The sequence below is a fragment of the Lonchura striata genome, chromosome 20 (genome assembly GCF_046129695.1).
Source record: "Lonchura striata isolate bLonStr1 chromosome 20, bLonStr1.mat, whole genome shotgun sequence".
NCBI lineage: Eukaryota > Metazoa > Chordata > Aves > Passeriformes > Estrildidae > Lonchura > Lonchura striata.
This window is the reverse complement of record NC_134622.1, coordinates 5,779,818-5,807,640: the sequence shown is the minus strand read 5'-3', so window position 1 is coordinate 5,807,640 and position 27,823 is coordinate 5,779,818. Positions and strand designations below refer to the sequence as shown.

The window sequence follows — 27,823 nt, the reverse complement described above, 5'->3', positions numbered from 1 at the left end:
GGTGGGGAGCACCAGCATCCAGAGAAATCCCAGTGAAACAGGGCAGTGGCTGTCCCAAGCATCCTGCCGTTTGCATGTGGGAGGCAGGCAGGGCAGGAGGTGCAGGGAGCTCCTGACTCCAGGTGAGTGACTCCAGCACGGTCCAGCCCCGTGGTGAGCACATGGACTGTCCAGGAGCAGGCCCCAAGCTCTGTCCCACACCCCGGCCTCCAAGGAATGGGATGGGACACCAGAGTCCGGACGGAATTGAGGAGATGGGGATATAGGGGATGGAGCCAGTGGGGAGAAACAGTCCAGGCTTCCACAGTGCCCCACTTCAGTTCTCCTTCGTGTCCTGGTTCTTGTTCTGAATCTTCTGGTGGACGACACGGAGGGTGGTGAAGAAGTTGCCCAGGAAGAGGATGGAGAAGGGGAGGCCGCACATGAGGACCTGTGGGAGGAGAGGCTGGAGTCAGCAGGAGGGACCTGCCTGGGCCATCCCCTCCCAGGGCACTCCCAGGAGCTCCTTACCTGCCACTCCTTGCACTCGGGGTGCTGGAGCATGCGGAACAGGGTGATGGCGTTGTAGAGCTGCCAGAACTGCGGGGCAGAGGAGATTCAGGGCAGCTGCTGCTTTCAGGGGCTCAGCCCAGGCTGGTGCCTGCCCAGCTGCTAGCTCTGGGTATAAACCCCACACCGACCTTGTGTGGGGCAGTGAAACCCATCCAGCTCAGGGCCTGAGGACCCCAGCTGGGACATCCCCTTGTTTCAGAGCCCAAGGGCCTCAGGAAGCCTCAGAGCAGCCTTTGGCCATCAGCTTCAATTATCTGACCGAGGAAGGACTCAATCATGTCAGCAGCAGCTCAAAGGGCCTTGGAAGGGCTTTGAGCAGGAGCTCAGAAGGGCCTTGGAAAGGCTTTGGAAGGGCTCTCCCTGCAGCACCCAGCAGAACCACCCCAGCTCCTCCCCATCTCACTTCCCCAGTTGTGGTGGCTGCTTTGAAGAGAAAGGCTCAGCACTTGTTGGAAGCATTTCCCTGCCCCAGACATCCCATATCACATGGCTGTGGCAGCCTGTGGGGTCTGTGCCATGTCCAGGCCACCGAGCACAGCTGGGAATGTGGCACATCCCACTCCCACCCCAGCCTCTGGCATCTTGCAAGGACTGGGGCAGCCTCACCTGCCCAAAGAAGAGGAAGGGAAGCAGGAACGTGAGGCCTCTCCACATCCAGGACTGGAAGCCCTCTGCAAAGGATGAAGGTTTCTGTGAGGAGCTGGCATGGGCTGGTGGAGAGGGGATGGAGAGAGGGGATGGAGCCCAGCTCCTCCAGACGTGGGGGACAGGGAGGCTCAGTGCCCACACCATGCCTGGCTGAGGAGGTCCTGCCATTCCAGCCTCACTGTGGGCACTTGCAGGGGAGAGGGGACAGTGCCAGGGACTCTTAATCCAGCACAGGGCTCTGGGCTCCAGTGCAGCTGGCCCTCAGCTCCTGCTCTCGCTGTCACAGGGGCTGGGGAGGTGACAGCCACAGTGCCTGGGGTGTTGGAGGGATGTGTCATGTCTGAAGGAGCTTCCTGGGGAAATGTGGGATGCCCAGAGCCACATCCACTGCCACCTCACATCCTGAGGGAGCCAGCTGTGGGCTGGTGGTCCCAGCAGAGCAGGAGGAAGGGGACAATCATCCTATGGGGTGGTGCTGCCCCACAGGAGATGCTGCTCTGGGAGCTTTGGTTTGACTTGTAGCTTTTACTGTTCCTGCCACTGATAAAAGTGCCCTCAAATCAAAGTGTCACCATGTCTTCAGTAGAACCCACAGCTCCCAGTGAGCTGAGCACCAGCCTGAGACCAGCAAGGGGACGTGCCACTCACCCACAGTCAGATCCATGTTGTGCCTCTCTCCCAGCGCTCGCAGCCGGTACAAGCACCCACTCTGGTAGTAATACTGCAGGAACTGCACAAAGCCTGCAAGGAGAGCATGGCTGCTGTCAGGAGCTGCCCAGGGATCCCCTTCCAGCCTCAGCATCATCCCACGAGGCCAAGGGAACTGCCAGGGGAGCTGAGAGCTGAGCGGCTCCAGCCAGGTCTCCATGTGCTGCAGAGCTCTGCAGGCACTCCCAGCACCCGGGGGTCAGTCCCTCCCTGTCCCAGCACACGTGGCAGCACTTACTCTGGTACATGGAGAAGGAGAGAAACTGGTTCCTGAACATCTGGTACATGAGCCCATCTGGCCTGTGGAGAGATGGTGCTGGCTGGGGGACGTGGGGCTGGGAGGGGACAGCCAGCCCTGCATGTCCCACAGCCCCTCTGGGCCCTCGGCCAGAGCTGCCATGGGACGGGGGACACAGACTTACCACGTCAGCATGACACCTGAGAGGAAGGTGGAGATATAGTGATGGAAAACCCACCAGCCTTTGATCCTGGAGGGCAGACACAGAGAAGCACTGTCACGTCTGGAGCGTGAATCCAGAGCCAAAGGCAGCCTGGAGAGTGGAGCAGCCCAGCCCCAGCCACCCCACAGCTCCCAGGGCTGCTTGGGAGATGCTCTCAGAGCAGGACCCAGGGCCTCGGGGCTGGGCAGCACCAGGGCCCTTCCAGCTCCACCTTCCCGCGCCGCCTCTGCACGGGAGGTTCCTCCTGCCCAGCTCCTGCTGCTCCCAGCAGGGTTTGCACACACCCTGAGTAGGAGGGAGCTGCTCCCATGACGGGTCCCAGCTCCCCCGGCCCTGCAGAGAGGGCCCAGCCCCTCCCCGGGCCCAGGGCACTCACTTGGAGCCATTGTTGATCAAGATGCTCTCGCGGATGGTGAGGGTGCAGTAGTACCACACCAGGAGGAAGTTAAAGACGGCGTCTGTCACCCTGGGTCACACAGAGCAGGGTGTCAAGGCACGTGCTGGGGGCACAGGCACGGTGACAGCCCGTGGGATGCCCACCCCCAAGGAAGGGACCTGCTCTCCACCGCCCACCATGGCCACGGCAGCCACCCCATCTCCAGGGCAGTGTCCAGATGCTTTACCAGGATCTCCTGTTCAGCTCTGGATATTCCAGGATGGGAGAGAAGGGAAGGGGGGCTCTGGCAGGAGATCTCTGCCCAGCACCAAGCCAGACTCACCTGGAGTTGAGGAGGAACCGACAGGAGAAGGAGACAATGAGGAGGATGATGGTGAGGTAGAGCTTGAACTTCTCGTACTCATCTTTGTATGCAAACCTGCAGGGAAGCACAAGGACAGGCTTGGAGCAAGGGGCTGCTGGCAATCTGTGTCCTCCCATCCCATCTGGCTGGGTAAAGTCCTGTCCTTTTGGGAGACACTCAGGAAGAACCTTGCCTTGGGGGTGTTTCTGAGAGCAGAGCACATCAGGCTGCTTCCACACAGCTGGGACACATCTGAACACCCCAAACCACCCCATGGTGGGTGGCCCTGGTGAGGAAATGGGCAGACTGGGATCTGCACACATCTCCAAGGGGAGGATTGGGGAAGAGAGGGAGAGGGGAGTGGCTCTTGGCTGGGCAACTCTGGCAAGGGAAAGGCTCTAAGGGGCCAAAACCAACTTCTGGTGCTTCCCCAAGGGAAGAGGAGGGGACTAGCCACTGTCTGTCCTTCCTGGAAGCTCCTAATACAGTGGAAACACGGACATGGCTTTGGTGGAGGATCCCATTAACTTGTCAGAGCTACTGGTCCATCCCAGCCCCGTGGCAGGAATGTGAGGGGGAGCCAAGGATTTGGCTGATTCTTGGGAAGTGATGCAGAAAACAGCTCAGGAAGGGAATCTGCACCAGGTGAGCCAAGTGTCTCCCTGTGTCTGCCTGGGAGGAGCTGTTGTTCCTGGTGCCAAGGGGATCCCAAGGCAGGAAAATGAGAGGAGCAGCGAGGAGGGGCCGTACTTGGCCTGTTTGCTGAGCAGTGTCACGTTCACATTGCCGAGCACCAGACTCAGGTACAACCTGGGGAGAGAGCAGAGCGTTAGCACAAGGACCTGCCTGTGGAGCTGTCCCCTCTTGTGCCACCAGTGGGGCCAGGGATGAGCCCCTGGCTGCTTCCACTCGGAGCTGGCAGGCACAAACCCTCTGGAATCCCCTCCCACGGGCAGGGGGAGCACACACCCCACGTCCCACAGGCACTGGGGTGTTCACCAGGGCTTCTCCCTGGGCACAGCCACTGTGCAAGGGTGGGTGATGGCCTGAGCAGGCAGAGGAGTGAGGGGCAGCACTGCTGGCTCCTGGCCAGGTGTCCTTGGGGAGCCCCAGTGGAGCAGCACAACTGTGACACCGCTGGGCACAGGGTGACAGCTCAGGGGGCTGTGCCTGCAGCGTTACAGCCACAGGGATGTGGAGGGTGGCCCTGGTGCCCCAGCTGGAGCTGAGGTGCCTTCTCACCCGTTCTTCTTTGGCAGATAGGCCTCCATCTCAAAGAACACGTTCTGCCTCTCTTTAATCAGGCTCTGGGTCTCTTGGATGGATGCTTCCTGCTCGGGAGTCGCCTGGGCTTTGCATCTGGGGAGCAGACACAGGCACTGGCATCAGGAGAGCCTCTGTAACGTGACCAGCACGTGCTGGCACTCCACAAGTGACTGACTGGGGCAAGGACACGCCAAGGACAGGGAAGGTGGATGGGAGGCAAGTCCACAACTCCATCTGAAGGACGAGCTCCTCTGTCAGGCCATGATGTTGCTCAAGAGAAGAAGGTGAGGCCAGATGGGTCTCTCACCCTGAGGAAGGATGGGGAGAGCTTTGTGCAGGAGGGGAGCAGTTCATGGTACCTGCAAAACCCTTGCAAGCTCTGAACAGCAAACAGGACACAGGGAAGGGGGGCAGGGGAAGAACAGCCTCCCCACAGCCATGGCTACAGAGAAGTTTGCATTTGAGGCATGAGGGGAGCCCAGCAGCCCCGTCCTTGCTGCTCTCCCCTCCTGTGCTGCCACAGCACTCACTCACTTTCTGAGGGAGAGCGACAGCTCCTTCAGCCGCTTCTTCTGCCGGGCAATGGAGCTGGAGATCCCATCCTGCAGCTTGGTCAGCTCCTCGAGTTTCTGCTTGTACAGCCTGTGGTTGTCCTGGGAAGGAGAGACCAGCACGCATTAGAGCTGCCTGCCCAGACACCCCTGTCCTCGGGCCCTCTGTGATGCTTTTGTTAAACAAATGTCCTTAATTTCACCTGTGCAGCTGCTGGGTGAGGAGGGGTGGCTGCAGAAGGCCAGGTGTGTTTGGGGACACCCAGCCCCAGTCCCAAGCAGGCTATCCAGAGGATGTTCCTGTGTTTGGGACACCAACGACTGCATACAGCAGATAGGAAAGACTTGGGAATAAACGCTGTGTGGTACAACTGTGGTACCACAGTGGCTTTGGGTGCTGGGACAGGATGAGCAGCTCTTGGTCTCCCAGCTCATGGCTTTGGGGCTCCACCTGAGCACCCCTGGGAAGCTGGAAGGAGCCTGTCAGTGAGCTGCACAAAGAGGAAGGGCTCCCAGCAGGGCTGCAGCCACGTGCCCGGTAACCCAACCGCACCTGGATAAGGCTGGATGCATTTCTCCACTATTTTTAGTAGGGAAAGGGGAGAGCTGCTGGATCAATGCTGTTGCTTGTCCAGGTCAGCAGGAAAACAGCCTCACCTCGGCCACAGCAGCCTGAGTGCCACCTCCAGCAGGGAATTACATGCTGCTCACAACAACCCTTGGACTAGACCTTGGCATGAACAAGTTCTAACCTCTGTAGCTCTTATCAACCACATCTTGATCACCAGATCGTCAAAGTTGTTCCCAAAGGAGAAAGGTGAAACCAAGAGCAGAGAGAAACCTTCTCCCCCTGGTGACAGGCAGCGGCAGGAAGGGAATGGATCCCAGATAGTCCCAGCTCCACAGCAGTGATTTATGTCCCTGATTTATCCGAGGACATTCCCTGCTTGACCATCAAGCTTTCCTAATGCTATCTAGTCACCTCCTTCTGGCTCTGGAGTGAACTGTGAGCAAGTGGCTTTTGTGACAAGTCCTTTGGCCGTGCCAGCATCCGAGCAGCTGGGAGACAGCCTGGATGAGGAGTCAGCGCAGGAGGAGGCGCCCGAAGGGAAGGGCCGGCGCTGAGTGGCTGCACTCAGGGCTCGAAGTGGGCGACTCGGGACATCCACGCAACCCCTATGGAGCAAGAGGAGGTTTCTCAAAGCCTCCCTTGCCCCAGATCTGGGCACAGCAGCGACGTGTCCGCAACGACATCCGCTTCACCCCGCTCTGGGGAGGAAGGAGGGGGAAAGGGAACGGGTGCAGCTGCAGCCGGGTGACCTGAGAGGCAGCAGGAGAAGGTTGGCCAACCTTTCCCTTGGGTGACCCTGGGTGAGCCGAACCCGGCCCACTCCTTCTCCGGCAGGCAGCGCCCTGGGGATTACACAAAGCAGGTGGAAGCACCTCTGACACCGGTCACCTTCCTGGCACGGAGCCCCGGGCAGCCCCGGCGGCCGGGACGAGGCGCCTGGCTGAAGCGTGCCGGCATTCCGGGAGAGCTGGGCTCTGCTGGCCGCTCTCCCGGGGGCCGGCTGTCTCCGGGCTGCCCCGAGCCGGGCTGAGAGCAGCGACAAGGAGTGAAACAGCATCTGCGCACCTCGTCCGAACGTGCCACGCCAGGCACCGCCGCTCCCCGCAGGAAACCCGGGAGATCGGAGGTGTCCGCGGCGGGCCGGGGCATCAGCCCGGGGTACCCCGCTCTTCCCGGCACAGCCTGGCACCGCTGCCCTGCTCCGGAACGCTCTGCCCCAAGGCACCGGGCTCGTACCCGAGGGCTGGGACACGGGGGGAAAGCGGAGGGGAGAGCCCGGCTGCCCGCCGTACGCGCTGGGGATGCTGCGGGGCACCGCGGGGCATCTCCCACCGCCGGTGCCGCTATCGCCGGACCGCTCCCCGGCCGCTGCCCGGGGGTGTCCCGGGCCCGGTGGTACCTGGATGCGCTGGTAGCCGTCCTGCAGCTCCTCCCACTCGCGCAGGCACTCGGCGAGCGAGGCGCCCCAGGCCATGGCGGCGATGGCGGCGGAGACCGGCCCGGCCCGCGGCGACGGGCGGCGCTGGCCCCGCCGCCTTCCGGACACGCCCCGGGGCGGGCCGGGGCGGGGCTCCGTTATCCCGCCCGTCCCTCCGGAGCGCGGCCGGAAAACGAGGGATTCCCGCAGACCGCGGCCTCGGCCGGAGCCGCGGGCTGTGCGAGGTGCGCCGGGCTCGCTCCCGCAGCTCTCGGGGCGTGTCGGAATGAGAAACCCAAACCCACCGCTACGTCCCGAACACAGAGTGCTGCAAAGCCACGGAGGGGTTTCTGTCGTGTTTTATTGTGTGATGTCGAAGGATAGAATTCGGAGTGCTGAGAGAGAGAGGAGGGTACTGATTTAGGTACTGGTTTAGTTTCGTGTGACAGCACCGAGGCTTTAAAAGCACCACCCCTGCCCAGAGGTGTGGTTGTAGGATTAGAAGGCAGCAAATGGGAAGGGTGGATTTGTCAACAACCCAGCCAGTGAACCGTGCTGGCTGAGAAGGCACTCCCAGGGTACAGGGATTTCTAAACAGGGAAATTCTGCTGTCACCTCTCCGGGCTGGAAGTGAGCACTGTCAGACTCTAAATTTACTATTCCAGACCATGGATAACAAACCTTTACAGAGACAACCCTACTGGCTGCCCCACAGCTGTGGTTATAATTCCCTTTGCTTAGAAAGGAGTCGAGCTGTGGCATTCCCCAAACTTCCATCCACCTCCTCCAGCGCAGGTGATCTCCCCGGGAAGCTCCAGATCTTGACCCAAAATGACATGGAGCTAGAAAAAAAGCTTTTCCATTACATTTGGGTCTTTTTTTCACACAGCGTTCAAGTAACTTTCTCCACAGAAAGGGGGAGGGAAGTGGCTTTCCCCACGGGATGTTCTCTGTCAGTAATTTGGTTCAGACACATCTGTGACTGGGAACCCATAGATTTGGGTCTCCCAGGCTGAGAGCTGCTCCACAAAGCCCCGGTGTGGCCTCATGTTCATTTTGCATTTCAGAAGGTATTTCCAAGCTCTCTGTAAACAGAAGGAAAGTAAAGAAGTGTTAGGAATTGAACAGAAGGTGACTCTTGGGCATTTTTATAAAGCAGTTACACTTCAGTCAACACAGCTTGGTGTTTGTCCTATGCTGGACAGCAAGCACCTGCAGAGAGGAGTTTGGTACCAAAGTGGGGATAGGCTGGATCCAGATGTGGACCTGAGAGAAACCTGTCCCCTTCATGCTCTGCTCTCCTGGACAGGAGGACAGCTCAGGCTGTTACCACTACTGAGTGTTATTCCACTCTGATGGAGCAGTGAAATCCTAGATTTTCTACTCTAAAATGCTTTTCCTTCCACAGATGATGAGCACAGCAGTGAAGTATCAGCCATAAAGGTTATAAAGCAATGAAGGTTATCATGTTTTTGGATTGGTGTGACCTTATGTGGCAGAGCAGTTATGACCTCGCAGTTATCCCACTGTATTAATTACAGCCATCTTAATTATTTGTTAACTCCAAGTAATCACTGAGAAACTCTGACACACACAGGGCAGATCCACCAGCATTACTGCAGCTCCCTCCCTGGGATTTCCTGTCGCTCATCTTCCTGCTTGTAAAAGAGTTTGCCCCCTGCACTTGGAGGGTTGCTTAAGGGAAATGAGACCAAGGGTCAGCAGATAGTGCTCCATTGGTTTGTTTTTCTAATCTTGCTGATTCTGCAGGCTCTGAGGCTGATATTCCAATATTTACTCCTCTGGGTTCACAGTGTGGGTGTCTCTGGTTCCCCTGGACTCAATAGATCTACTCACATACTGCTCACTAATAGAATCAGGGGTTGTACTTCCCAGCTCTGCCTTGATTTTTCCTTTTTGGAAGCTTTTAAAGATCTTTGCCTGGATTGGCTGGAGGATCACACAGGAATCTGTTGCACTGATTTTGTCTGCAAGAAACAAACTTGTCTGCCAGGGTAATCCCTCAGGAAAGCTTTGCCCAGCCAACAGTGGGGAAAGCACTGCCCTGTTAATATTTTCTCCTTTTTTTTTGGCATTTAGTAAAATGCTGAGACCAACCTGTTGATGCCAACTGAGAGGAATGGCAAGGCTCAGGCTTTGCCTTTTGCACTGCCATTGGAAGCCCATTCTGTGATTGAGTGAGTGAGTGGCTGTTATCAGCCTGCAGAAGCAATCACGTCCCTGTCAGTGCAGGGACTGAACCCTGTGTGAGTCCTGCTGGCACCCTCAGCCTCTAATTACCCACTGGCACCCAGCCATGGAAACAGCTTTCCTCTTACGTTGGACATGTTTGCACAAAATCAATCACCTTATCAGATACAGACCCAGCTTTAGTGAGGTTTGGATCAATCCCTTCAAGCTCCCAAACTTCCCAAACAAGGGTGAGGTTTTTTAGGAGGTACCAGGAGATGCTGCCTGTGTGTTGTATGCAAAGGGAGAAAGGCCTGGCACCAGGGGAGAGGCCACCAGGTTCTTGGACAGCCAGGCCGCCCCAGCCATCATTCATGAATTTCTTTCATTATTCAGAGCTATGGAACAGCCTGTACTGGTCATCTGACCTGTACATCCCTCCTGGCCAAGTATTATCCCACTGCAGATTTCTCTACAGTGTCTATGGGAGGGGATTGCTTCTGGAGGAATAAAAAAGGATTTGGGAAGAAGTCAGTACTGAAGTCAGTGGTAAATGAGAGCCCTGCAAACACTGGATTCTGAATTTCTCCAACACCATGGAATTAAGAGACAGGATTAATTGCAGTAGCTTCCACTCTTTCCCTCAAATCCAGGAGATAAATACCATGTTCTGTATCCACAGCTTTGCTTTGCTAGGCCTTTAGTTGAGTAGAGGAAACAAAAATATCACAAGTTCTAGAGTAAGGATTCACAGATCCAAAATCACACCTAATCCACCTCCTTAATGGTCTAAAGAAGATGCAATCTCAAATAATCTAATCAGTTGCACCATCAGGTGGATATTGTGCATGAAATCACAGAGAATGTCTTATTACTATAGTGATGGGGTTCCAGGAAGAGGAATGAAGTGCAGAGCCCGTTTCAGTGGCAGTGTGGCAGGGACGTACCTGCAGGGAAAAGCGGCAGGAGTGCATCAGATAGGCCATGGTGGCTGTGCTGCTCCTGCTGATCCCCAGGCTGGAGGACACCAGCACTGCTCCCACAGCCAGCTGAGCATCTGAGGCAAGAAATGCCAAGCACACATCAGTGAGCTGGGAAATGTGCTTCCCGTGGCAGAGTCAAGCACTAATTTGGTGACAGCTGACAGGGGGGCTGCAGCCTGAGAGACAGGAGCCCTCAGGAGCCCTGACAGCAGCAGATGGGCACTGCCAGCTCCCATTTCTGTAAGCATTTGCCTTTCTTAAAAATCTGCAGTTAAAACATGGCCTTGAAGAGCAGCACCAATGACAATGACCAGCCAATGCTGCATTACACATCAGTGCCACCTTCACATCAGGGATCTGAGAAGTGGTCTTTCATGACCTATCAGCTCTGGTCAGCATCACAAACTCTCCCCATACTGGCCTAAAGGTATTGAATTTTTATTTTGCCTGAAAGGTTGCATATTTAATTAATAACTTCTAATTTCTTTCTCTCTCTCTCTCTAGACAGGATGATGTTTTTAAAATATTAGCAACTGAACTCCAGAATTCATAGAGCAAAATGTTTTCTTTTAGTGCTGTCAAGATGTTTGTTTGTTTTTTTTCCCCAAGCACAAAGCCAGCATTTTAAAACTCATTTATATTGTGAGATACTACTTCTGTCTTAAGATCTGGGTAGAACTGGCTTCACTCCAAAATACACCTGGCATGAGGACATGCACACTCCACTTGGAGTATGTGGAGAACTTTAGTCTCATGTTCTGGTTTGAGTAATATGCTCTCCACTGCCAAATAAACAGTTCCACTATCAGGTAAAACAGTGGAACACTTCCACAAGTGCACCTAATAGACTCTTGTAGTCTGGTTGGGAAACAGCCACAAACCATGTGTGATGTCAGAAGGAAGCTTCTGAAATACTACTGGCAAAAAGCATGAGGCACAATGAAAGGCAAGTAAGTGATGTCAACATTCAGGTGCACCAAATAATGAAATTCAATTCAGGACTACAAAACTGTACCCTCAAATGTTGTTTCTTTGTGTGCAGTTGTCATGTCTGGTATTGTACTTAGATTAAGCTCTGTGGGGACAGGGTGGTCTTTTGCTACTGGCTCTGTCCAGCACGGCTCAGCAGGGCCTTGGTCTGTGGCAGATGTAATCAATTTGATAAGCACAATAAAAGATAACAACATGGCTGGACAGCATTAGGATGGAGCTGCAGGAGCCTGAGCTGCAGAGTGTGTTTTCTCCTGCCCTATCTGATGCAATCAGCTGAAGGCAGATTCATGCTGTACAACCTGAAAGTCTTCCTGGGCCCTGCAGTGGGTCTGCAGTGCAAATCACAAAGATTATCAATGCCTCATGCTGAGTTCTCTAATGTGTGTCACACTCTGGCTCAAATATGGTTCAAATAAAGCTCTGGTGGCTGAAGATTTGGGCTGGTGAGAGTCAAAGGGTTCTTGCAAAGGAGTAAGAGGGAACCCTGTGAAGCCCTGGTAGATTCCCTGCTGCAAAGCCTTTTCAGATTGGGTGGAAAGCTCCCTGTTATCAGAGTGAGGTGTCCTTTAAAGTGAGCAGGGACAGCAGAGTCAGATGCCCTGTAAAATCTCCTCTCTGTCCATCAGGCTGGTTAGTGAGGCAGCTCTGGTATCCAGCAGGGTGTGGGCTTGCTTACCCTCCTGTCTGGGCTTCCTGTCACTCCCATCTAATACCCTACAGTGAGCAAGGGCTCAGGAATTCCTGATCAGGATCCACTCACCTATGAAATGAGAAATGGTGGGGAAGGAAGAAAAAAGATCTGCTTCAAGTGAATCGGGAACAGATACATGGAGGGATTTACCTTCTTCTGCAAACCTGGAAAAAGAGCACACAGACCACATGGAGCAGAGAAGCAGCCTTGACAACGTGTTTGTTGGAGGCAAGGTGATAATTTTGTTTGCTGTTACACGTGTGAGTTTATCATCACCATCATCATTAACATGATAAAGGATTTATTGTGGTGAGGCACAGAGATGCTTGTAATGCAGAACCAGTTTAATCACTGATTTTCCATTTCAATGGTATCAATATTGATGCCTTAACCTACAGATAGATGACCTACAGAGAGACAAATGAAAACAGATTAACTGAAAGCAGATGTGTTTTCACAGAGTGTGTGTTGGCTGTTTTGTGAAGCCCCCCATTCACGTGGTTTTCAAGGGCAGCATCTCCTCCTTCGACAGACTCAGAACTCACAGGGCAAAAAATTGGTGAGGAATTTCCAAAATGTGGAAACATATCATGCAGAGGACATGGGAATATTACCCACAGTGCAGAGACATTCCTCTGGAGCCAAAGGCATGAGAAATGTCTGCTGGTGCACAGGTCCTGGGGTGGGTAACTGGATTTGTTACTTTGTTTGGGTCACCACCTTGAGAAATGCCACTGGGTTTTTCATTGTGGGAAGCTGCATTTCCAGCAAGGTCTGCAGACTGGGCTGTCTGGTCATGGACAGAGCAGGAAGGAAGGAAGACCAAAAATTTGACATATTGGTGACTGAGCTTTTACATGGATGTGCTGATAAGATTTTGCTCTGAAAGCTATTTAGAGATACAGGTTTTTCTTGAAGAGTGATGGTATGTGATAGACTTGAAATACCAAGGGCTTCCCAGTCCTCCTCTTACCCAGTTCACCTGTGGAGTGGTCAAGGGCTGCAGGACTGTGTTGCTGTTGTGCTAACTCTGGAGCAGAAATTAGAAAACTGACCATGAAATGGAACTGGAATCTACACAGAGGTTTCCTTGGAAGGCCACAGGCACTGACTCCTCTGCCAATGAACTCTGTGTCACCTCATCTTTTCACATCACAAACACTGGTGAGGGTGATCCTTGAACAGTTTAACTTACAGTGTTACAGGCTGTTCAGAGATGTTGACCAGTGCTTTGATCTTCAGATCTTTCTGAATTTGTTTGTCACTGGCCTGCTTGAAATTGCCCATATATAGCTTTGCAGGCAGTATTTCTACAGGGTATGGCTGGAAGGTGTCCAGTTCCTGCCAGAAAGAAACCACAGGCTCAGGTTAGAGAGTGTCTTTGCTCCCATTAGCTCGATAAGTTCTTAAACAGAAGTCAGCACTTAGCTGTCCATGACATATTTTAGTGTAATGATTCATTTAATCACCTGGATTTGCTGTATTTTGAAGTCTTTGCTAGTTTTACTGAGAATAATTAACAGCCTCACTGTTGTTGTGGCATTACGTGAAGCAAGTCCCAACTAAACAGGAGGTGGAATACATTCTTTCCACTGTCTGGAGGGGCTGCAGCACGACAGATTCATTTGATGCTCTCCCTGGTTGCTGTTTGCAAGGCTAAATGAAATCATCTGCCACCTGCAGAGCTGCAGGTGCTCTGGATGGCACAGCACAAATCTGCAGCTGCATCCGGAGTCGGCAGCGTGGAGGCTGAGGAGGAAAACACACAAGCAGGCAACAGTGCCTCACATCCCCAAGGGGATGTGCCTTGGATACTGCTCCAGGAGCACAGAGGAGGAGTCTAACAAGTTAAAGCTGAAATTGAGAGGCAAGGAGGTGCCTGTGTCCAGCTGAGTCTGAGGAGGAAGCTCAGCAGTGAATTACCCTTCACAGGGCAGCACAAAGTGAATCGATTTTCTCTCCTGTGCTGGAGCATCCACAGGTTAGCACCGTGTCATGGGCTGTTTCCTGGGAACCAGAGGGGAACAATGGGAACAAAATACACCTTGGAATGAAATGCTCTGTTGTCCAGCACCTTCTTAACTTGCCCTCCCTGTCCTAAATGTGCAATAAAAGGTAATTGTTTCTCATAAACTAAATAGATTGATGTTTATAGGTGAAACCAAGCAATCAGGACGCAGTGTTTGAGTGGATGGCTGTTTTCTTCTTGGGCCTATTGAAAGAAGGCACTCGTGACCCTTCCTGATGCAAAGACATGGATCACAGTGCTTGGTAGGAATTGTACTTCTGTTTGAAAACATTTGCTGTGTACTATGCCAGATAACCACGTGTGAGAGAGCAGCCTGCTCCCTGTCATCATTTGCTACTGTTTGTTCAGTTATCTGTACTCTCCACAGGCCAGTTTTGGGGTTATCAGGGGAACATTCCAAGCTTGCTTCCATGGACTTCCATTCAGGCAATAGAAGAGGAAGAAGTGTGGCTGTAAAAGAATCAGCGGTGAGATTCAGAGTAAGCATAGTAACTCCAATTAATTCCTTTGTCTGAAATTACTGTGATACCAGGTTTGCAACACCATCTAACCTAAATTCACCAGCCATCATCAGTTGAATATTAATGTTATCTACCTGGAAACTAGTCTCATCTCACCTGAGGCATCCACAGTGTCTTGTGGCTCTTCAGGAAATGGTAAGAAGCTGAAAAACGCCTGTACCCTCCCTTCAGGAGGAGCACAGGGTGGCGGGTGAACTGTTCCAAGTTTCTGGCATGGAAGAGGGCATCTTCCCCACCATCTAAGGAGACAGAAGAGCTGTTCGCCTGGGCAAGTTCAGTGTTTCCATCTGCCTCCCTGACATCACAGCAAATCCCTTTTCATTCCATCTAATGCTCTGGAGAAAAATGTTAAAAGCTCAACTTATTATTTTTTGCTGCAGGTCAGTTACAGGGGGTGCTGCTTTTCCCCTCTCATCCTGATCTTTTATTCCTCTCCTGGTTTGTTTTCTAGGACCAGATTTCTTTTCCTCTCCCCATTTTTCTTTGGGAAATGCTTGTAATAACTTCCCATAATAGGAAAGTTTCATTAATTTAGATTTAATAATCTTAGTTTTATGGAGGCACTTTTCTTTAGTTTGCTTTAGGCAAACAGGGAAAAAAAGGAAGTGTCTTAATTAAATTCTTCACAAATGTTTTAAACACTCCCCTCAGTGAAGTAGATTATGTGAGATGGCTGCTCCTCCTCCTCCCAAGGAATCCATCCTGCTTCCCTCTAGCTATGTCTGCTTTAGAGACAGATCAGCACAAGAGAAACCCAGTTCTGATTCTTCACACCTTCCCTCTACTGCCTCACCACCGAGCATTCAGAAACCTGCTTGCTTTATTCATTCCCCTTACACCTCCACTATTTTTTCTTTAAAAAGTGATGTAAATCTTTGCTAAAACTCCTGTAGTCTTTGTAAATCTCAAACAAACAGAAGTGGTTCTTCTCACAGCAGAGCTCCTTGCCAAAGGATGTGTGAAAGCCAAACACTTCCATGGTTCAAGGATAACTGAACAATGCCATGGAAAAGTTTTCAGTACTTCACATTTCTTGGTGAACTCCATCAAATCACCACCTCCATTAAAGGTAGATCTTTTTAAATATCATGAAGTGAAAGCCTTTTGTGACCCTCAAAGAAGAAAGTACTCACTCTCGGAACACAAGGGATCTGAGCTGCTGATTTCAGTCTCTGAAGCAGTGCTGCTCCCTGCAAGGCAATCATTGCACAAGCTAAATCTCAGGGAAATGTGGCAAAAAAAAAAAAAAAAAAAAAAAAAAAAAAAAAAAGAAAAAGAACCCACTCCTCACACACAACAAACAAGGAAATTCAGAGGATCATCCACAGATGGAAAACCAGGGCTGCCAGGATGCTTTAAAATAAAACCTGTTGAATCCTGAGAACATACACAACACAGTGAAAAAACAGAGGCAGAGCACAGTTTTTCACATCAAACTGGGAACATCTACATCTCTATCCAACAAGCTCATAAAATTAAATGAGGAATGGGAAGAATCTCTATACAGCAATGAGGTCTGGACTGACATGGGTCACACGTACCTGTTTCTTCTTCCTCCTCCTCCTCCTCCTCCTGATAGTCAGTGGAATCCAAAAAGCCAGTGTCATGGTCGTACACCACACAGAATCTGACATAGCTCAGCACCTCGGGATTCGGGATCACATACTCCCCTGCAGGACTCTACCAAAATCACAGAGCAATTCCATCAGGAGCACAGCTCCACTCTTCTCTGGTGGCATCAACACTCCTGACATCTTACAAGTTACAACTCTCTAACTGTGTGTGGGGTTTGTACGTGTGGGTGGACACGGCACTGCCGGCCCCGGTTAGGAGTCAGGAATGATGCAAATCCCGCTGATTGCTCCACCAGCGGCAGCGGTGAGGATGCCAGCGCTGTCCTTGTGAGGCAAGGCTGCGCTGTGTCCTTGTGCAATGTTTTCCCTGATATTCAGCCCCCGTGTGCCAATCCTTCGTGCTGCTGGAGACAGCTTTGTGACAGAATACATCCCCCCAGTGGCGGCCGCGGGGCAGGGCCGAGGCAGGGCAGGGGCTGGGACATTTCCCGTGGGTTTCAAACCAGTCTGGGCTTCCTGCTAACTGCTAAATCCAGGAAAGGTTCACACAAACAGCAACCCCCTCACCAGTTTAATCCTTTGGGCCGTAATAATGTGGCTCTCATCGAATTCACACTGAGAACGGGCATCTGAAAAAAAACCAAAACAACCAAGACACAGCAATGTAAAGGCTTTTAAAGGTGGAATCCTCTTTGTGTTTTGTCTGTGGGAATTCAGGCATCACTCAAAGAAAGAGATGTGGAAATGTGGCACTTGGGGATATGGTTTAGGGGTGGTTTTAGTGTTGCAGGGTCAGCTGTTGGACTGGATGAACTTGAAGGTCTTTTTCAACTTTGGTGCTTCTGTGATTTGTTTTTTTTAGAAACTGAGGCCTTCTGGTGTGGGCATAACAAACTCCAGGGTTGATGTGAGTCTGTGTGTAACACCAAGTGATAACCAGCAGTGTTAGTCCTGACCCAGGTGTGCTCCTGCAGCATTGCCAGCCTCAGTCCTGTGCTCTGCCCTGCCCAGCAGCTCTGCCTCTGCTGCTCCAGAGCTGGGCAGAGGGGCGCTGGAAAGACCCCAACCCCACTCCCAAATGGGCTAACTCCCTCACCAAAACATTTAATGACATTGCAATACCAGGCACCCTTCTGTGGGTAATGGCACTATACAAAATGGAAGTGGTTATCAGGAATCTTTGTGTAATGGTTGAGAAATCTAGTCCAGCTCCAAAACCTTTGGGAGCAGCAGGGGAGAGTGTGTATCCATGGGACTGATGAGAGCTGGGAGAGCTGAGCATGAGGAAAGCCAAAGCAGCACCAGCTCACAGCACCTATAACGGGATGGGAGGAAGATCCCTAGTGCCAGGCCCCAGAAATGAGGAGGAGTGATGTGTGTGCCCTTCCTCACAAGCCCTGTTGGCTCAGGCTATCTGCCTGGGCTGAGCACAGTGCCTGGCTGCAGGCAGGGACAGGGGCAGGCAGGAACAGGGACAGAGCCAGGCAGGAACAGGGACAGGGGCAGGGACAGGGGCAGGCAGGAACAGGGACAGGAGCAGGTAGGAACAGGGACAGAGGCAGGCAGGGGCAGGGACAGGAGCAGGCAGAGGCAGGGACAGGAACAGGCAGGAAAAGGGTCAGGCAGGAACAGGGCCAGGGGCAGGCAGGAACAGGGCCAGGGCCAGGCAGGGGCAGGGACAGGAGCAGGCAGGAAAAGGGACAGGAGCCGGCAGAAACAGGGACAGGGACAGGAGCAGGCAGGAGCAGGCAGGGACAGGGCCAGGGGCAGGCAGGAAAAGGGACAGGAGCAGGTAGGAACAGGGACAGGAGCAGGCAGGAACAGGGGCAGGAGCAGGCAGGAAAAGGGACAGGAGCAGGCAGGAACAGGGGCAGGGGCAGGGACAGGAGCAGGCAGGAACAGGGCCAGGGGCAGGCAGGAAAAGGGACAGGGGCAGGGACAGGAGCAGGCAGGAAAAGGGACAGGAGCCGGCAGAAACAGGGACAGGGACAGGGACAGGAGCAGGCAGGAGCAGGCAGGAGCAGGCAGGAACAGGGCCAGGGGCAGGCAGGAAAAGGGACAGGAGCCGGCAGAAACAGGGACAGGGACAGGGACAGGAGCAGGCAGGAACAGGGCCAGGGGCAGGCAGGAAAAGGGACAGGGGCAGGGACAGGAGCAGGCAGGAACAGGGGCAGGAGCAGGCAGGGCCAGGCCTGTGCCGCGGCCTCACCCAGCAGGCACAGGTAGTTGGGCTCCGCCAGCCGCGACCTCCACCGGTACTGGTTGATGATGTTGTAGAGGTGTCGGGGCTCGCAGAACATCACCCCCGCCATCCCCCACCGTCGACTATCGCGACGCCGCGCTCCGCCCGCCCCGCCGACGCCCGCCGGTCTCCAAGGCTACCTCAGGCGGGGTCTCGCGAGACTTTCCCCGCCCCCTTCCCGCCGCGGGCGGCAGTCTCGCGAGAGCGGCGCCGCGCGGGCCCTGGAGGTCGTTGGAGTCACCGCCGCCGCCGCCGCTGCCCGCGCCCGCCGCGCCCGCCATGCTGTCCCGCCTCAGCACCGCCACCGCCGCCGCGCTGCGCCGCGGCATCGCCACCTCCGCGCAGGTACACCGCCCAACAGCCGCCGCCGCGCCCCGCCGAGGGGCCCCGCGCTTCCTCCTCCGCTCTGCCGCTGCTGCGGAGCTCGGGGGCAAGGCGGGGAGGAGCCCCGGTGCTGCCCGGTGAGCGGGCTGTGGAGCACGGGCTCTGCCCGCTGAAGGGGCGCAGGGCGGGGTGCCGGCCTGGTTGTTCTCCGCTCTGGGCCTGCAGGGCCGGCGTTGGACATAGTTCCTCCTGCGGGGCTCGGGGGGGAACGCAGGCCCTCGGTGAGAGGCTGTGGGGTCCGGAAGCAGCCCCGGTGCTCCTCGGCTTGGAACCCTGAGTGTCCTCGGAGCGGGGCTGCGGGGTTCGGGGGGAGCCCGGAGCCCTGCTCAGACCAGGGCTCGGATGGAGCCCGGAGCCTCCTCGGAATGGGGCTGGGATGGAGCCCGGAGCCTCCTCGGAGCGGGGCTGGGATGGAGCCCGGAGCCCTCCTTGGAGCGGGGCTGGGATGGAGCCCGGAGCCCTGCTCGGAGCGGGGCTGGGATGGAGCCCGGAGCCTCCTCGGAATGGGGCTGCGATGGAGCCCGGAGCCCTCCTTGGAGCGGGGCTGGGATGGAGCCCGGAGCCCTCCTCGGAATGGGGCTGGGATGGAGCCCGGAGCCTCCTCGGAATGGGGCTGGGATGGAGCCCGGAGCCCTCCTCAGACCAGGGCTCGGATGGAGCCCAGAGCCTCCTCGGAATGGGGCTGCGATGGAGCCCGGAGCCTCCTCGGAGCAGGGCTGCGATGGAGCCCGGAGCCTCCTCGGAGCAGGGCTGGGATGGAGCCCGGAGCCTCCTCGGAATGGGGCTGGGATGGAGCCCAGAGCCTCCTCGGAGCAGGGCTGCGATGGAGCCCGGAGCCTCCTCGGAGCAGGGCTTGGGGCTCGGGTACAGCCCGGGGAGGGCTCCATATCCCCGCTGAGGGGCTGCGGGTCCGGGATGGAGCCCCGGGTCTCCACGAGGGGACTGTGGAGCTCGGGAGCTCCGCAGTGCGGGGCTGCAGGGCTCGGGTGGAGCCTGGAGCGGGGCTGGGAGCGAGTGACGGTGCCTCGGGCGGGGAGGTTGCGGAGCGTGGCTCGGGGGTCTCGGTGCTGGGTGTCCCGGTGTTAGCACCGTGGCTCGGGGGTCTCGGTGCTGGGTGTGCCGGTGGCAGCACCGTGGCTCGGGGGTCTCGGTGCTGGGTGTGCCGGTGGCAGCACCGTGGCTCGGGGGTCTCGGTGCTGGGTGTGCCGGTGGCAGCACCGTGGCTCGGGGGTCTCGGTGCTGGGTGTCCCGGTGGCAGCACCGTGGCTCGGGGGTCTCGGTGCTGGGTGTGCCGGTGGCAGCACCGTGGCTCGGGGGTCTCGGTGCTGGGTGTGCCGGTGGCAGCACCGTGGCTCGGGGGTCTCGGTGCTGGGTGTCCCGGTGGCAGCACCGTGGCCCTGTGGGTCTTGGCCCAGCAGCTCCCACCCTGCTGCAGCCAGGCTGCGAGTGTGGGAACCCTGTATGAACTCCCTCCCTCTGATGGTGTGCAGAGGGGGATGGGTTTGCTGCTTCCTCCTTCTAATGCAAAAATGCCCCTTCGGTTGGTGTTAAGAGCTAAAGCTGGTGGTTGGTTCAGCAGTAATCCCTAGTGTGCCAAAATCCACTGTGCTGGCTCCAGACCCCTACTGCTGCAGCTGCACGGGTACAGACTGACCTCTGTCCTGTGCTAATAGACCCGGTGGGATGTAAAAGATTGATTATTGCAGCTGTAAATATGTGTGGTATAGGAGAGCCTTGTCTAAGTCCTTTCATGGAAACTGTATTTATTAGCAGTGGGATTTTGACCCCACTGTGTCAGCTCGGTCACAAATGGGGCTCAGCAGTGACTCATGCCAGACTTTGCTTCCTCTTACAGAGTTTTATGCAAAATTATATTCGTTACCATTGCAAGGAAACTGGGCTGAGGTTTATCTGGTTCGGTTCTTGGGTAGATTATTTCCTGTCATAGCACAATAATTAAGCTGTTCATGAGGGGATGTGGAGCTATTATTGCTTTTATCTGGTAAGATTGTGATAAAAAATGGCTTTCTCAGCAGTAATTGCTCCTTACATCTCCACAGTAGTTTTCCATCACTTTGGCAATGTTGCACTTTAAAGTTTTTCTGGCCCCTGGAAGGAGCTTTCCTCTTGTGGAGCAGCACTTTGCAAACAGGCATTTGTGAGAGAAATTGCACCCTGCCAGTCAGTACCTGAGTGAGGATAAAATTGGTCCATGGGGCAACCAAGCAGAGTTGATTTTACTTGATTCTCAACCACATGATCAAAGCTGGAAAGTGTTGTCACTTAATATTCTCAGTCCTCAATCTGCAGGTGCTATTTTGGATTTATAACAGGTGTAAACATTTTCTTCACATGTATGCAGTGGTTATTACATTTCTTGTAGTTCGTTAAATGTGTTGATTTGCTAAATGGAAGGCATATTTTTTTTTATACTGGCAATGTAAACTGGAAAAACTACAAACTAGATTGATTCTAAATCAGGCCTGGCCCACAGAGTGGCAGATATTAGTCTCAGGCAGGTATTTATATTAGAAGAAGGGTGATCCCTTGGGTTCCTTTGTCACCTAGCCTTGCTGCCCTTTTGAGCTTCAGATCACAGGTAACCATTTCCTCCAACTTGTCCTACCAATAAACCTGAAGCATCTCTGGGAGGGTCATTTTCTCTAGGCTTAGACTATCGACTTTGCACAGTGCTTGGTAAAATAAATGAGGAACAGAGCTAAAAGTAAAAAAAGAGGTGAAAACCCCAAGGTCACTGGTGGGGGGGTGACTGCCAGAACAGCTCTACAACGTGTGTGTTGTCTGTTTTGCACAGAACAATGCCAAGGTGGCAGTGCTGGGGGCCTCGGGGGGCATTGGGCAGCCCCTGTCCCTGCTGCTGAAGAACAGCCCCCTGGTCAGCAAGCTCAGCCTCTACGACATCGCTCACACTCCGGGCGTGGCAGCCGACCTCAGCCACATCGAGACCAGAGCCAATGTCAAAGGTACCCTGGGAATGGCCTCACTTCCAAAGGGATCCTCCCACAGGGGTGGCTCTGACCCTGGATGCCCATTGCTTGTGAGGGGAAAGCTTCACCCGCTGATCCTGAAGCCCAGTATCAATTTAAGTAGCTTTTTCCTCAAGCAGTGAATGATTAATTAAGGTTTAGCTGATTAGATTGACGTGTATGGAGATAATTATGGGTTGTGGTTGCATTGTTGAAGGGAAATTTGTGACATCTGGCAGGAAACATTCAGTGCAATTATGTCAGAGTGTTGAATTTAAAAGTTTGACTAGAAATGGGTTTAACACTCCCTGGGTGTCCACATGAATTCCATGTGCTTCTTTTCTCTTAGATTCTGATGAAATCAAAACTTAATCTGCTCATCTTTCTTTTATCTGAAGATCACCAAAAGGTGACATTTTTACATGAATGTGCCAGTCTGCAGTTCTTTGGGGGCACTGACTCTAGTGCCAAGGCTTTTGGAGAGTAAATACACATAGCAGGAGGAACTAAAAGTTTGGAAACAGGTGAATGTGAGATTCTCACCACTCTCATTCTGTAAGTTTTGAAACAAGGATAAAACATCAGATGGTATCCATCCATAATTGTATTCCTTTGCTTTTCAACATTAAGTCTAAATTGAAGGTTAAATTTTAAAAAAAGGCTTGTATGCCTCTGGGCATGATTTTATACTTCAAAGTGTCAGCTATTTAATAATTGTCAAAACCATAATGCCTGAATGTCTTCCATTTCAGGCTTCATGGGACCTGAGCAGTTGCCAGAATGTCTGAAGGGCTGTGATGTTGTTGTTATTCCAGCGGGAGTCCCAAGAAAACCAGGTAGGTTGTTTGTTGGAAAGCCCCAGGGCTGCTTTGAAGTGGATCTCTGCAGTTCTGCTGCTCAGAGCTGTGTCTGTTGGGGTGTAAGTGGTCTGTTCATGCCCCTGCCCCAGAGCTCCTTGTGGTATCAGGAGCTCATTCAGCCCCTCTTACACTGCTAAATTGATTTCTGGGGTTCCCACTCAGGCCTGAGCTGCAAAAGCTTTTCATGCAAGTGATCCTAAACCTCCCTTAGTGCTTCTTGTCCCAGATCAATGCTCAAGGAATAAAAACTGGTTCTTTGTTTCATTTCTCAGCAGAAGAGAAATAACCCATTTTGTTTTGTGTCAATTGTACAGCAACTTCTTGGGGCATCTCCGAATAAATGTTGTTAAGCCTTCCTAGAATGTCTCTGACCTGCTCCATTCCACTCTGTTTTCCAATATCCTATTAGGAACATAACAATATTCTAGATTTTAATGCCTAGCTCTTCCTAAATCTTCATTTTTTAGGTTAAAGTAGTTGCTGCAATAGAAATGGGGGGTGGCACTTACACAACCAGCAATATTTTGCACACAGCAGTTGTCATTTAAACTGTAGTTGTGGAAGTGACTTGAAAGAGGGAGGAGAATTCATCTTGGGAGCTGTTGTGCTGCTCTGAGCACCACTGGGTTGTGTGCTCACAGTGTTCTTCAGGCAGCCTCAGTTCTGACAATGGACAGTTGGGCTGGTTGCTCCTGGAAAGGGCTGATCTCTTTGTTGGTGAGAGGAGTTACCTGTGGAGCCAATTCGTATTGCAGCTGGAGAATTTGATCTTGATCTCTGAAACCAGAGCAGAATACTGGATTTTGGTTGGATTTTCTGCCTGTGATGGTAACTGTGGGTAACTCAGAGTCCTGCCTTGGCTGTGTTTTAGGTATGACCCGTGATGACCTGTTCAACACCAATGCCAGCATTGTTGCCTCTTTGACAACTGCCTGTGCAAAGCACTGTCCAGAAGCCATGATCTGTATCATTTCTAACCCAGTAAGTGTTTTCTGAAGACCTTAGAATGTAGAGGAAAAACCTCACCAAGTTCAGATACTAGAGTAATCCAAATTCTTACTAATTTTGACCAGTATCTTTAAAGTCTGTTGTGTATTTGCAAAAAAGCCTGGTTCTACTAACCCATTTTTCTTGGCTGTATTTAATTCAGAGAAAACTTGGATGTAAAAGTGCTTAATATCTCCAAGTCTGTGTGACTGATTATAATGCAAGCTGGTGTATTAGCTGGGGTAAAAACCTTAGCTCACTAAGGGAGGAGCCTTTGTAATGGGAATGAACAAATTTATTGTCTTAATGGTTATTTAAAATTAATGATTTTTATTCCTGCCTGACTGTAAATTGCTCTTCAATTTAGACATTAAAGTAATTGGCTACAGTTGATTCCAAATTGGAAGTATAGTTCAGGTTGTTAATTGGCCTGTTAAGTTCATGAATTGGCTTCATTATTAAACCGCTTTTAATCAGTGCTTCCCTCTTCTTGCTTGTAGGTAAATTCAACCATCCCAATAACTTCAGAAGTCTTCAAGAAGCACGGTGTGTATAATCCCAACAAAATCTTTGGTGTTACAACACTGGACATCGTCAGAGCGAATACTTTTGTGGCTGAACTAAAGGCAGGTCATGGTTAACATGCAGGGGGAGGGATACTGCATGGGATGCTTTGATCATCAGATCTATAAAGAAGTGCTTCCAAAATCACTGCAGAGAGCCAAAGGAGCTCAGATTTCTGTGCAGCTAGAGGCAAAGGCAGTGATTCCCTGTCTCCCTTATTTAGAGGAGCCTGAAGATAAGGTTTCTTGCAAAATGTGGTTCAAGAGACTTTGACCTTTCCTTTTCATAGCTGTGCCCTGCAAGGGAGCTACGTGTTGGCCTTAATTCCTTTGGCATTCCCAACCCTGCCATGCAGCCAGAGAGGCTTGAGTTGTGCTGTGTGTTTGCAAGTCAAACTCTGTGCTGTGTGTCACAGGATACTCTGCAAAGTATCAGGAGCTGTAACAGGTTACTGCTCTTAATAACCCTGGTGGTGTTTATGTTGTGCTACTCTTTATCCAGCCCTGCAGTAATAATATCCTGTAACTGTATGAAGTGATCAGAGTAACCCAGAGTTCCACTCTGTAGATGTGGCTTTGTCCCTGGAGTGCAGCTGCCTCTGGAACTCCTCCCTGTGTGTCCTGATGTCCAGGGCAGGGAGTGAAGTCACTTGTTTTTCTTGCTCATGTGCTTCAGAAGCTGGAAAGTTTCATGTTTCCTTTAGGGCTTGGATCCAGCTCGAGTAACTGTTCCAGTTATTGGTGGCCATGCTGGGAAGACCATCATCCCTCTGATCTCTCAGGTGAGTCAGGGTGACAGCTGTGTGTGGCAGCACACACATCAGCATGTTAGGGTTGATATAAAGTGCCCTTGTGATGGCAGGAAATGTGCTAGGATAGAGCACAGAGAGTCTTCCCTGCTCTCATGGCTGCTTTCCTTCTTGGGTGGGGTGCAGGATGGGCTGGAAGGCAACAATCTAAATCTGAACCCCTCTGGGCAGTAATTCCAGCTTTCCTCTGAAGGAGTTTGGGATAAGAACTGAGGGGTAGTGTGGGTGTTTAGGTGTCCTGGCTCTGTTTGTGACAGGTATTTCATGACAGGAATACCTGGCTTCAGGAGAAAAATTGAATTGATTTTGCCATGATGGAGTGGAAACCCCACTTGAAGCTCAAGCACTGAAAGGCACTGTCAGGCTGTGCAGGGAGGCCTGTTCCAGCCATGACTGGCAGTCTGGCCCTTCAGCCAGGCTGAAATGCAGTTCTAAAGCAGGTGCAGGGATGTGGCCAAGGAGCACTCTGTAACAAAGGTAGAAAAGATGTTTCCTAAGTGGGGAATAAAGTATCCTTTACAGAAGGATTCTCTTGGGAATAAGAGCCAGGGCTTTGGAGCAGCTGAATGCAGAGTGCTGCTTTAGTTAAACAGTCCATTGGGACAGACACAACTGTGCTTAAGCTACTGGTGTAGCTGTATCTGAAGGTTCAGTGAATTCCTGAACACTGCTGGGAAACTGGATCTTTCATAAGGCTCAACTTCCATAATGCCACGGTGACCCAAATATTTACAGGATGACTTTCTGAAATTCCTAATGCTTGGAAGTGTGTCTGTAGTGTGCAGGACTACACAGTAGTGAGGAGCCATGGCAAGCCCTGTGGTTTGTCCCTCAGGAAGCTGGGCATGGCTGGTTCCTGTTCCAGGCCATGCACTAACCCCAGCTCTGATGGCTTTTGCCGTTGGTCAGTGTCATACAAGCTGTGAGCTGGGGAAACCTGTTTTGCCCAGTTGAGAGCTGTTGGTAACATCTGCAGTGGTACAAAAAGTATTGTGTGCTTTATGCTGAATCTGAAGGGGTTCTTGTATTGGTATTAACTTCTTTTTTTCCCATCCAGTGCACACCAAAAGTGGAGTTTCCTCAGGATCAGCTGGAGAAGCTTACAGCAAGAATTCAAGAAGCTGGGACTGAAGTTGTCCAAGCTAAGGCAGGAGCAGGTGGGTTCTTGAGTAAAGCTCCCAAGTAATTCTTGTTGACTGTCTGTAGGGCTGCACTCCTCTGCAGTTTAATCTTATTTGCAGGTTATGAATTGCTGGTTGTCAACCTCACTGCTCTCCTCTGTCAGCTGCTGCCCGGGCTGTGCTACTAGAAACAGCTCAGTATCTAAGACTAAATATTAACTGATCCCACCCCATCTATGGCTTTAAAAGAATCTTCTCTGTCAAATTAAGCTGTTTCTTTTATAAATCTGGTTAATTAGATACATGTAGCTGGCCAAAAGCTGCTGCTTTAACTGGCCTTGAGGTTGAAGTCAAAAACACTACATTATTACTGCTCTGACAACACACTGGTATGGAAACCTTTGATGCCAAAGGAAGTATCAAATTTCAACGTGATCTGTTCTGAAAGTGGTTTAACTCTTCCAGGATCTGCCACCTTGTCCATGGCCTATGCTGGTGCTCGATTTGTGTTCTCCCTGTTGGATGCCATGAGTGGAAAGCAGGGGGTTGTTGAATGTGCCTTTGTTCGATCAGATGTGACAGAGGTCCCATACTTCTCTACACCTCTGCAGCTGGGGGTATGTACTAACACAACCTTATAAACAGCAGCTACTGGTTGTGTCATGTGGGTTTTACTCAAGGTTTCAGTTTAGCTGAGTGCCTGCTATTGCTGGAGTTAACAGCTGGTGTGCCTTTAAGAGTCTGCAGTATTTGGGTGTGGTACTTAGGCACATAGCTCCGCTTGACAAGGATGCTGCTGCTTTTATCTGCTCTTAGACTGCAGGTCACTGAGTAACCAGAGGTTCAGACTTGGCTGAAGAGGTCACATTTGCCTCAAGTCAGGCCTGTTTACTCTGGGCTTTCATGTGATTAAACAGTCAGCAATCCTGTCTCCTCAGCTTGATCTGCTACAAGCAAATCCTCAGAAACTGAGGCACATGGGGAGCTACAGCATGGATTAGGATTAATAGCCTGTTTTCAGAACCTCTGCTGAACTCTGAAAGCAGTGTTCCTTTTGTCACCCATACCCTGGGGCAGTGGAAAACTGATGCTGCAGCTCTGTAATGGCTGCTGGGATGCAAAGGGTGGTGTTTGCTGTCTTAGGGGCAGGCTGGGAGGGGATGGAAGCAGAGGGATATTAAGAGAGAATTAACACCTGGGAGTGCCACTCTGAGGCAGTTTGAGATGTCAAGCAGAGGAGATCTCTTGCCTGATGTTGTGTGTGGAGTTAGGAAGGATCAGTTGGTGTCGGTCTCCTCTTGAAGGAGCTGCTGGGTTGGCTTCTGGTTTCACACATGTGAGCAGCAAATGAGAAGTTTGTCAAGGCTCTAGAAGGTGCCACAGATAGTAAGTTTTCTTTCCAGGAAGCACAGGGTTGGCAGGGTAGAGATGACACAGGTGCCAGGCTGGGACTCTGTCTCAGCTGGATAATACTTGGAGCTGTTAAGCTACTCTTTAGGTCATTCGGTGAATGGTTAATCCTTAAATCCTCTTTCCCTCAGAAAAAAGGAATTGAGAAGAACCTAGGCCTTGGCAAGCTCTCCCCCTTTGAAGAGAAGATGGTTGCTGCGGCCATGTCTGAGCTGAAGGGTTCTATTAAGAAAGGAGAGGAATTTGCAAAGAACTTCAAGTGAAGACTTGACAACGGAGAGGAATTAACTTCCTTAATTTATTAAGGCATCATGTCACTTTTTGACTTCTGATTCAAAGCTCATGCTTTGGTTGAAGTCTGTCTGTATTAGCTTGATGCTTGTTGCCAGTGCAGAATCTAATCATCAATAAAACAGCCTCATTTTTTCAGTGTACCATGTGGAGTTGTCCTGATGTGCTTGTCCTTTGGAAGGTGGAGGCTTTAGTTCTCCAAGAGGGGCTTGGTTTCAGCAGGGATGAAATAGCCTTGGAAAGGGGGGTAACTGATTAGTCCCAACTCTGCTGC

The 27,823-nt window shown here is 52.2% G+C and overlaps 3 protein-coding genes across 3 annotated transcripts; 1 reads left to right on the top strand and 2 right to left on the bottom strand.

The window, feature by feature from the left end:
• Nucleotides 1–220: 220 nt before the first annotated feature.
• On the bottom strand, nt 221–7,024 carry TMEM120A (transmembrane protein 120A). The gene is made up of 12 exons (XM_021550989.3): nt 6,897–7,024; nt 4,910–5,028; nt 4,352–4,468; nt 3,860–3,919; nt 3,089–3,184; nt 2,746–2,835; nt 2,331–2,396; nt 2,147–2,208; nt 1,849–1,941; nt 1,159–1,223; nt 511–579; nt 221–430 (listed from the first exon to the last, which is right to left on the bottom strand). The coding sequence occupies exons 1-12, from the start codon at nt 6,969–6,971 to the stop codon at nt 317–319; spliced, it is 1,026 nt and encodes a 341-aa protein (XP_021406664.1). The 5' UTR covers nt 6,972–7,024; the 3' UTR covers nt 221–316.
• A 233-nt stretch (nt 7,025–7,257) lies between these two features.
• STYXL1 (serine/threonine/tyrosine interacting like 1) lies at nt 7,258–18,239 on the bottom strand. The gene is made up of 9 exons (XM_077787495.1): nt 18,105–18,239; nt 16,463–16,524; nt 15,859–16,001; nt 15,455–15,504; nt 14,418–14,560; nt 12,967–13,112; nt 11,841–11,935; nt 10,052–10,161; nt 7,258–7,999 (listed from the first exon to the last, which is right to left on the bottom strand). The coding sequence occupies exons 1-9, from the start codon at nt 18,205–18,207 to the stop codon at nt 7,868–7,870; spliced, it is 984 nt and encodes a 327-aa protein (XP_077643621.1). The 5' UTR covers nt 18,208–18,239; the 3' UTR covers nt 7,258–7,867.
• Nucleotides 18,240–18,330: 91 nt separating this feature from the next.
• Nucleotides 18,331–27,692, top strand: MDH2 (malate dehydrogenase 2). The gene is made up of 9 exons (XM_021550990.2): nt 18,331–18,482; nt 21,337–21,505; nt 22,261–22,344; nt 23,240–23,349; nt 23,856–23,981; nt 24,623–24,700; nt 25,785–25,884; nt 26,314–26,465; nt 27,390–27,692. The coding sequence occupies exons 1-9, from the start codon at nt 18,417–18,419 to the stop codon at nt 27,519–27,521; spliced, it is 1,017 nt and encodes a 338-aa protein (XP_021406665.1). The 5' UTR covers nt 18,331–18,416; the 3' UTR covers nt 27,522–27,692.
• Nucleotides 27,693–27,823: the final 131 nt, after the last annotated feature.

Excerpts from the sequence above, each read along its gene's own strand:
- MDH2 (XM_021550990.2), top strand. The coding sequence starts at position 18,417 with ATGCTGTCCCGCCTCAGCACCGCCACCGCCGCCGCGCTGCGCCGCGGC. Across the intron at positions 24,701-25,784 it reads TCATCCCTCTGATCTCTCAG|TGCACACCAAAAGTGGAGTT; the intron begins GTGAGTCAGGGT and ends TTTCCCATCCAG. Across the intron at positions 25,885-26,313 it reads CCAAGCTAAGGCAGGAGCAG|GATCTGCCACCTTGTCCATG; the intron begins GTGGGTTCTTGA and ends TAACTCTTCCAG.
- STYXL1 (XM_077787495.1), bottom strand. The coding sequence starts at position 18,207 with ATGGCGGGGGTGATGTTCTGCGAGCCCCGACACCTCTACAACATCATC. Across the intron at positions 13,113-14,417 it reads AGACACTGTGGATGCCTCAG|GAACTGGACACCTTCCAGCC; the intron begins GTGAGATGAGAC and ends TCTTTCTGGCAG. Across the intron at positions 10,162-11,840 it reads CACCATTTCTCATTTCATAG|ATGCTCAGCTGGCTGTGGGA; the intron begins GTGAGTGGATCC and ends TTCTTGCCTCAG.
- TMEM120A (XM_021550989.3), bottom strand. The coding sequence starts at position 6,971 with ATGGCCTGGGGCGCCTCGCTCGCCGAGTGCCTGCGCGAGTGGGAGGAG. Across the intron at positions 580-1,158 it reads CCTTCCTCTTCTTTGGGCAG|TTCTGGCAGCTCTACAACGC; the intron begins GTGAGGCTGCCC and ends TCTGCCCCGCAG. Across the intron at positions 431-510 it reads CCGAGTGCAAGGAGTGGCAG|GTCCTCATGTGCGGCCTCCC; the intron begins GTAAGGAGCTCC and ends CTCCTCCCACAG.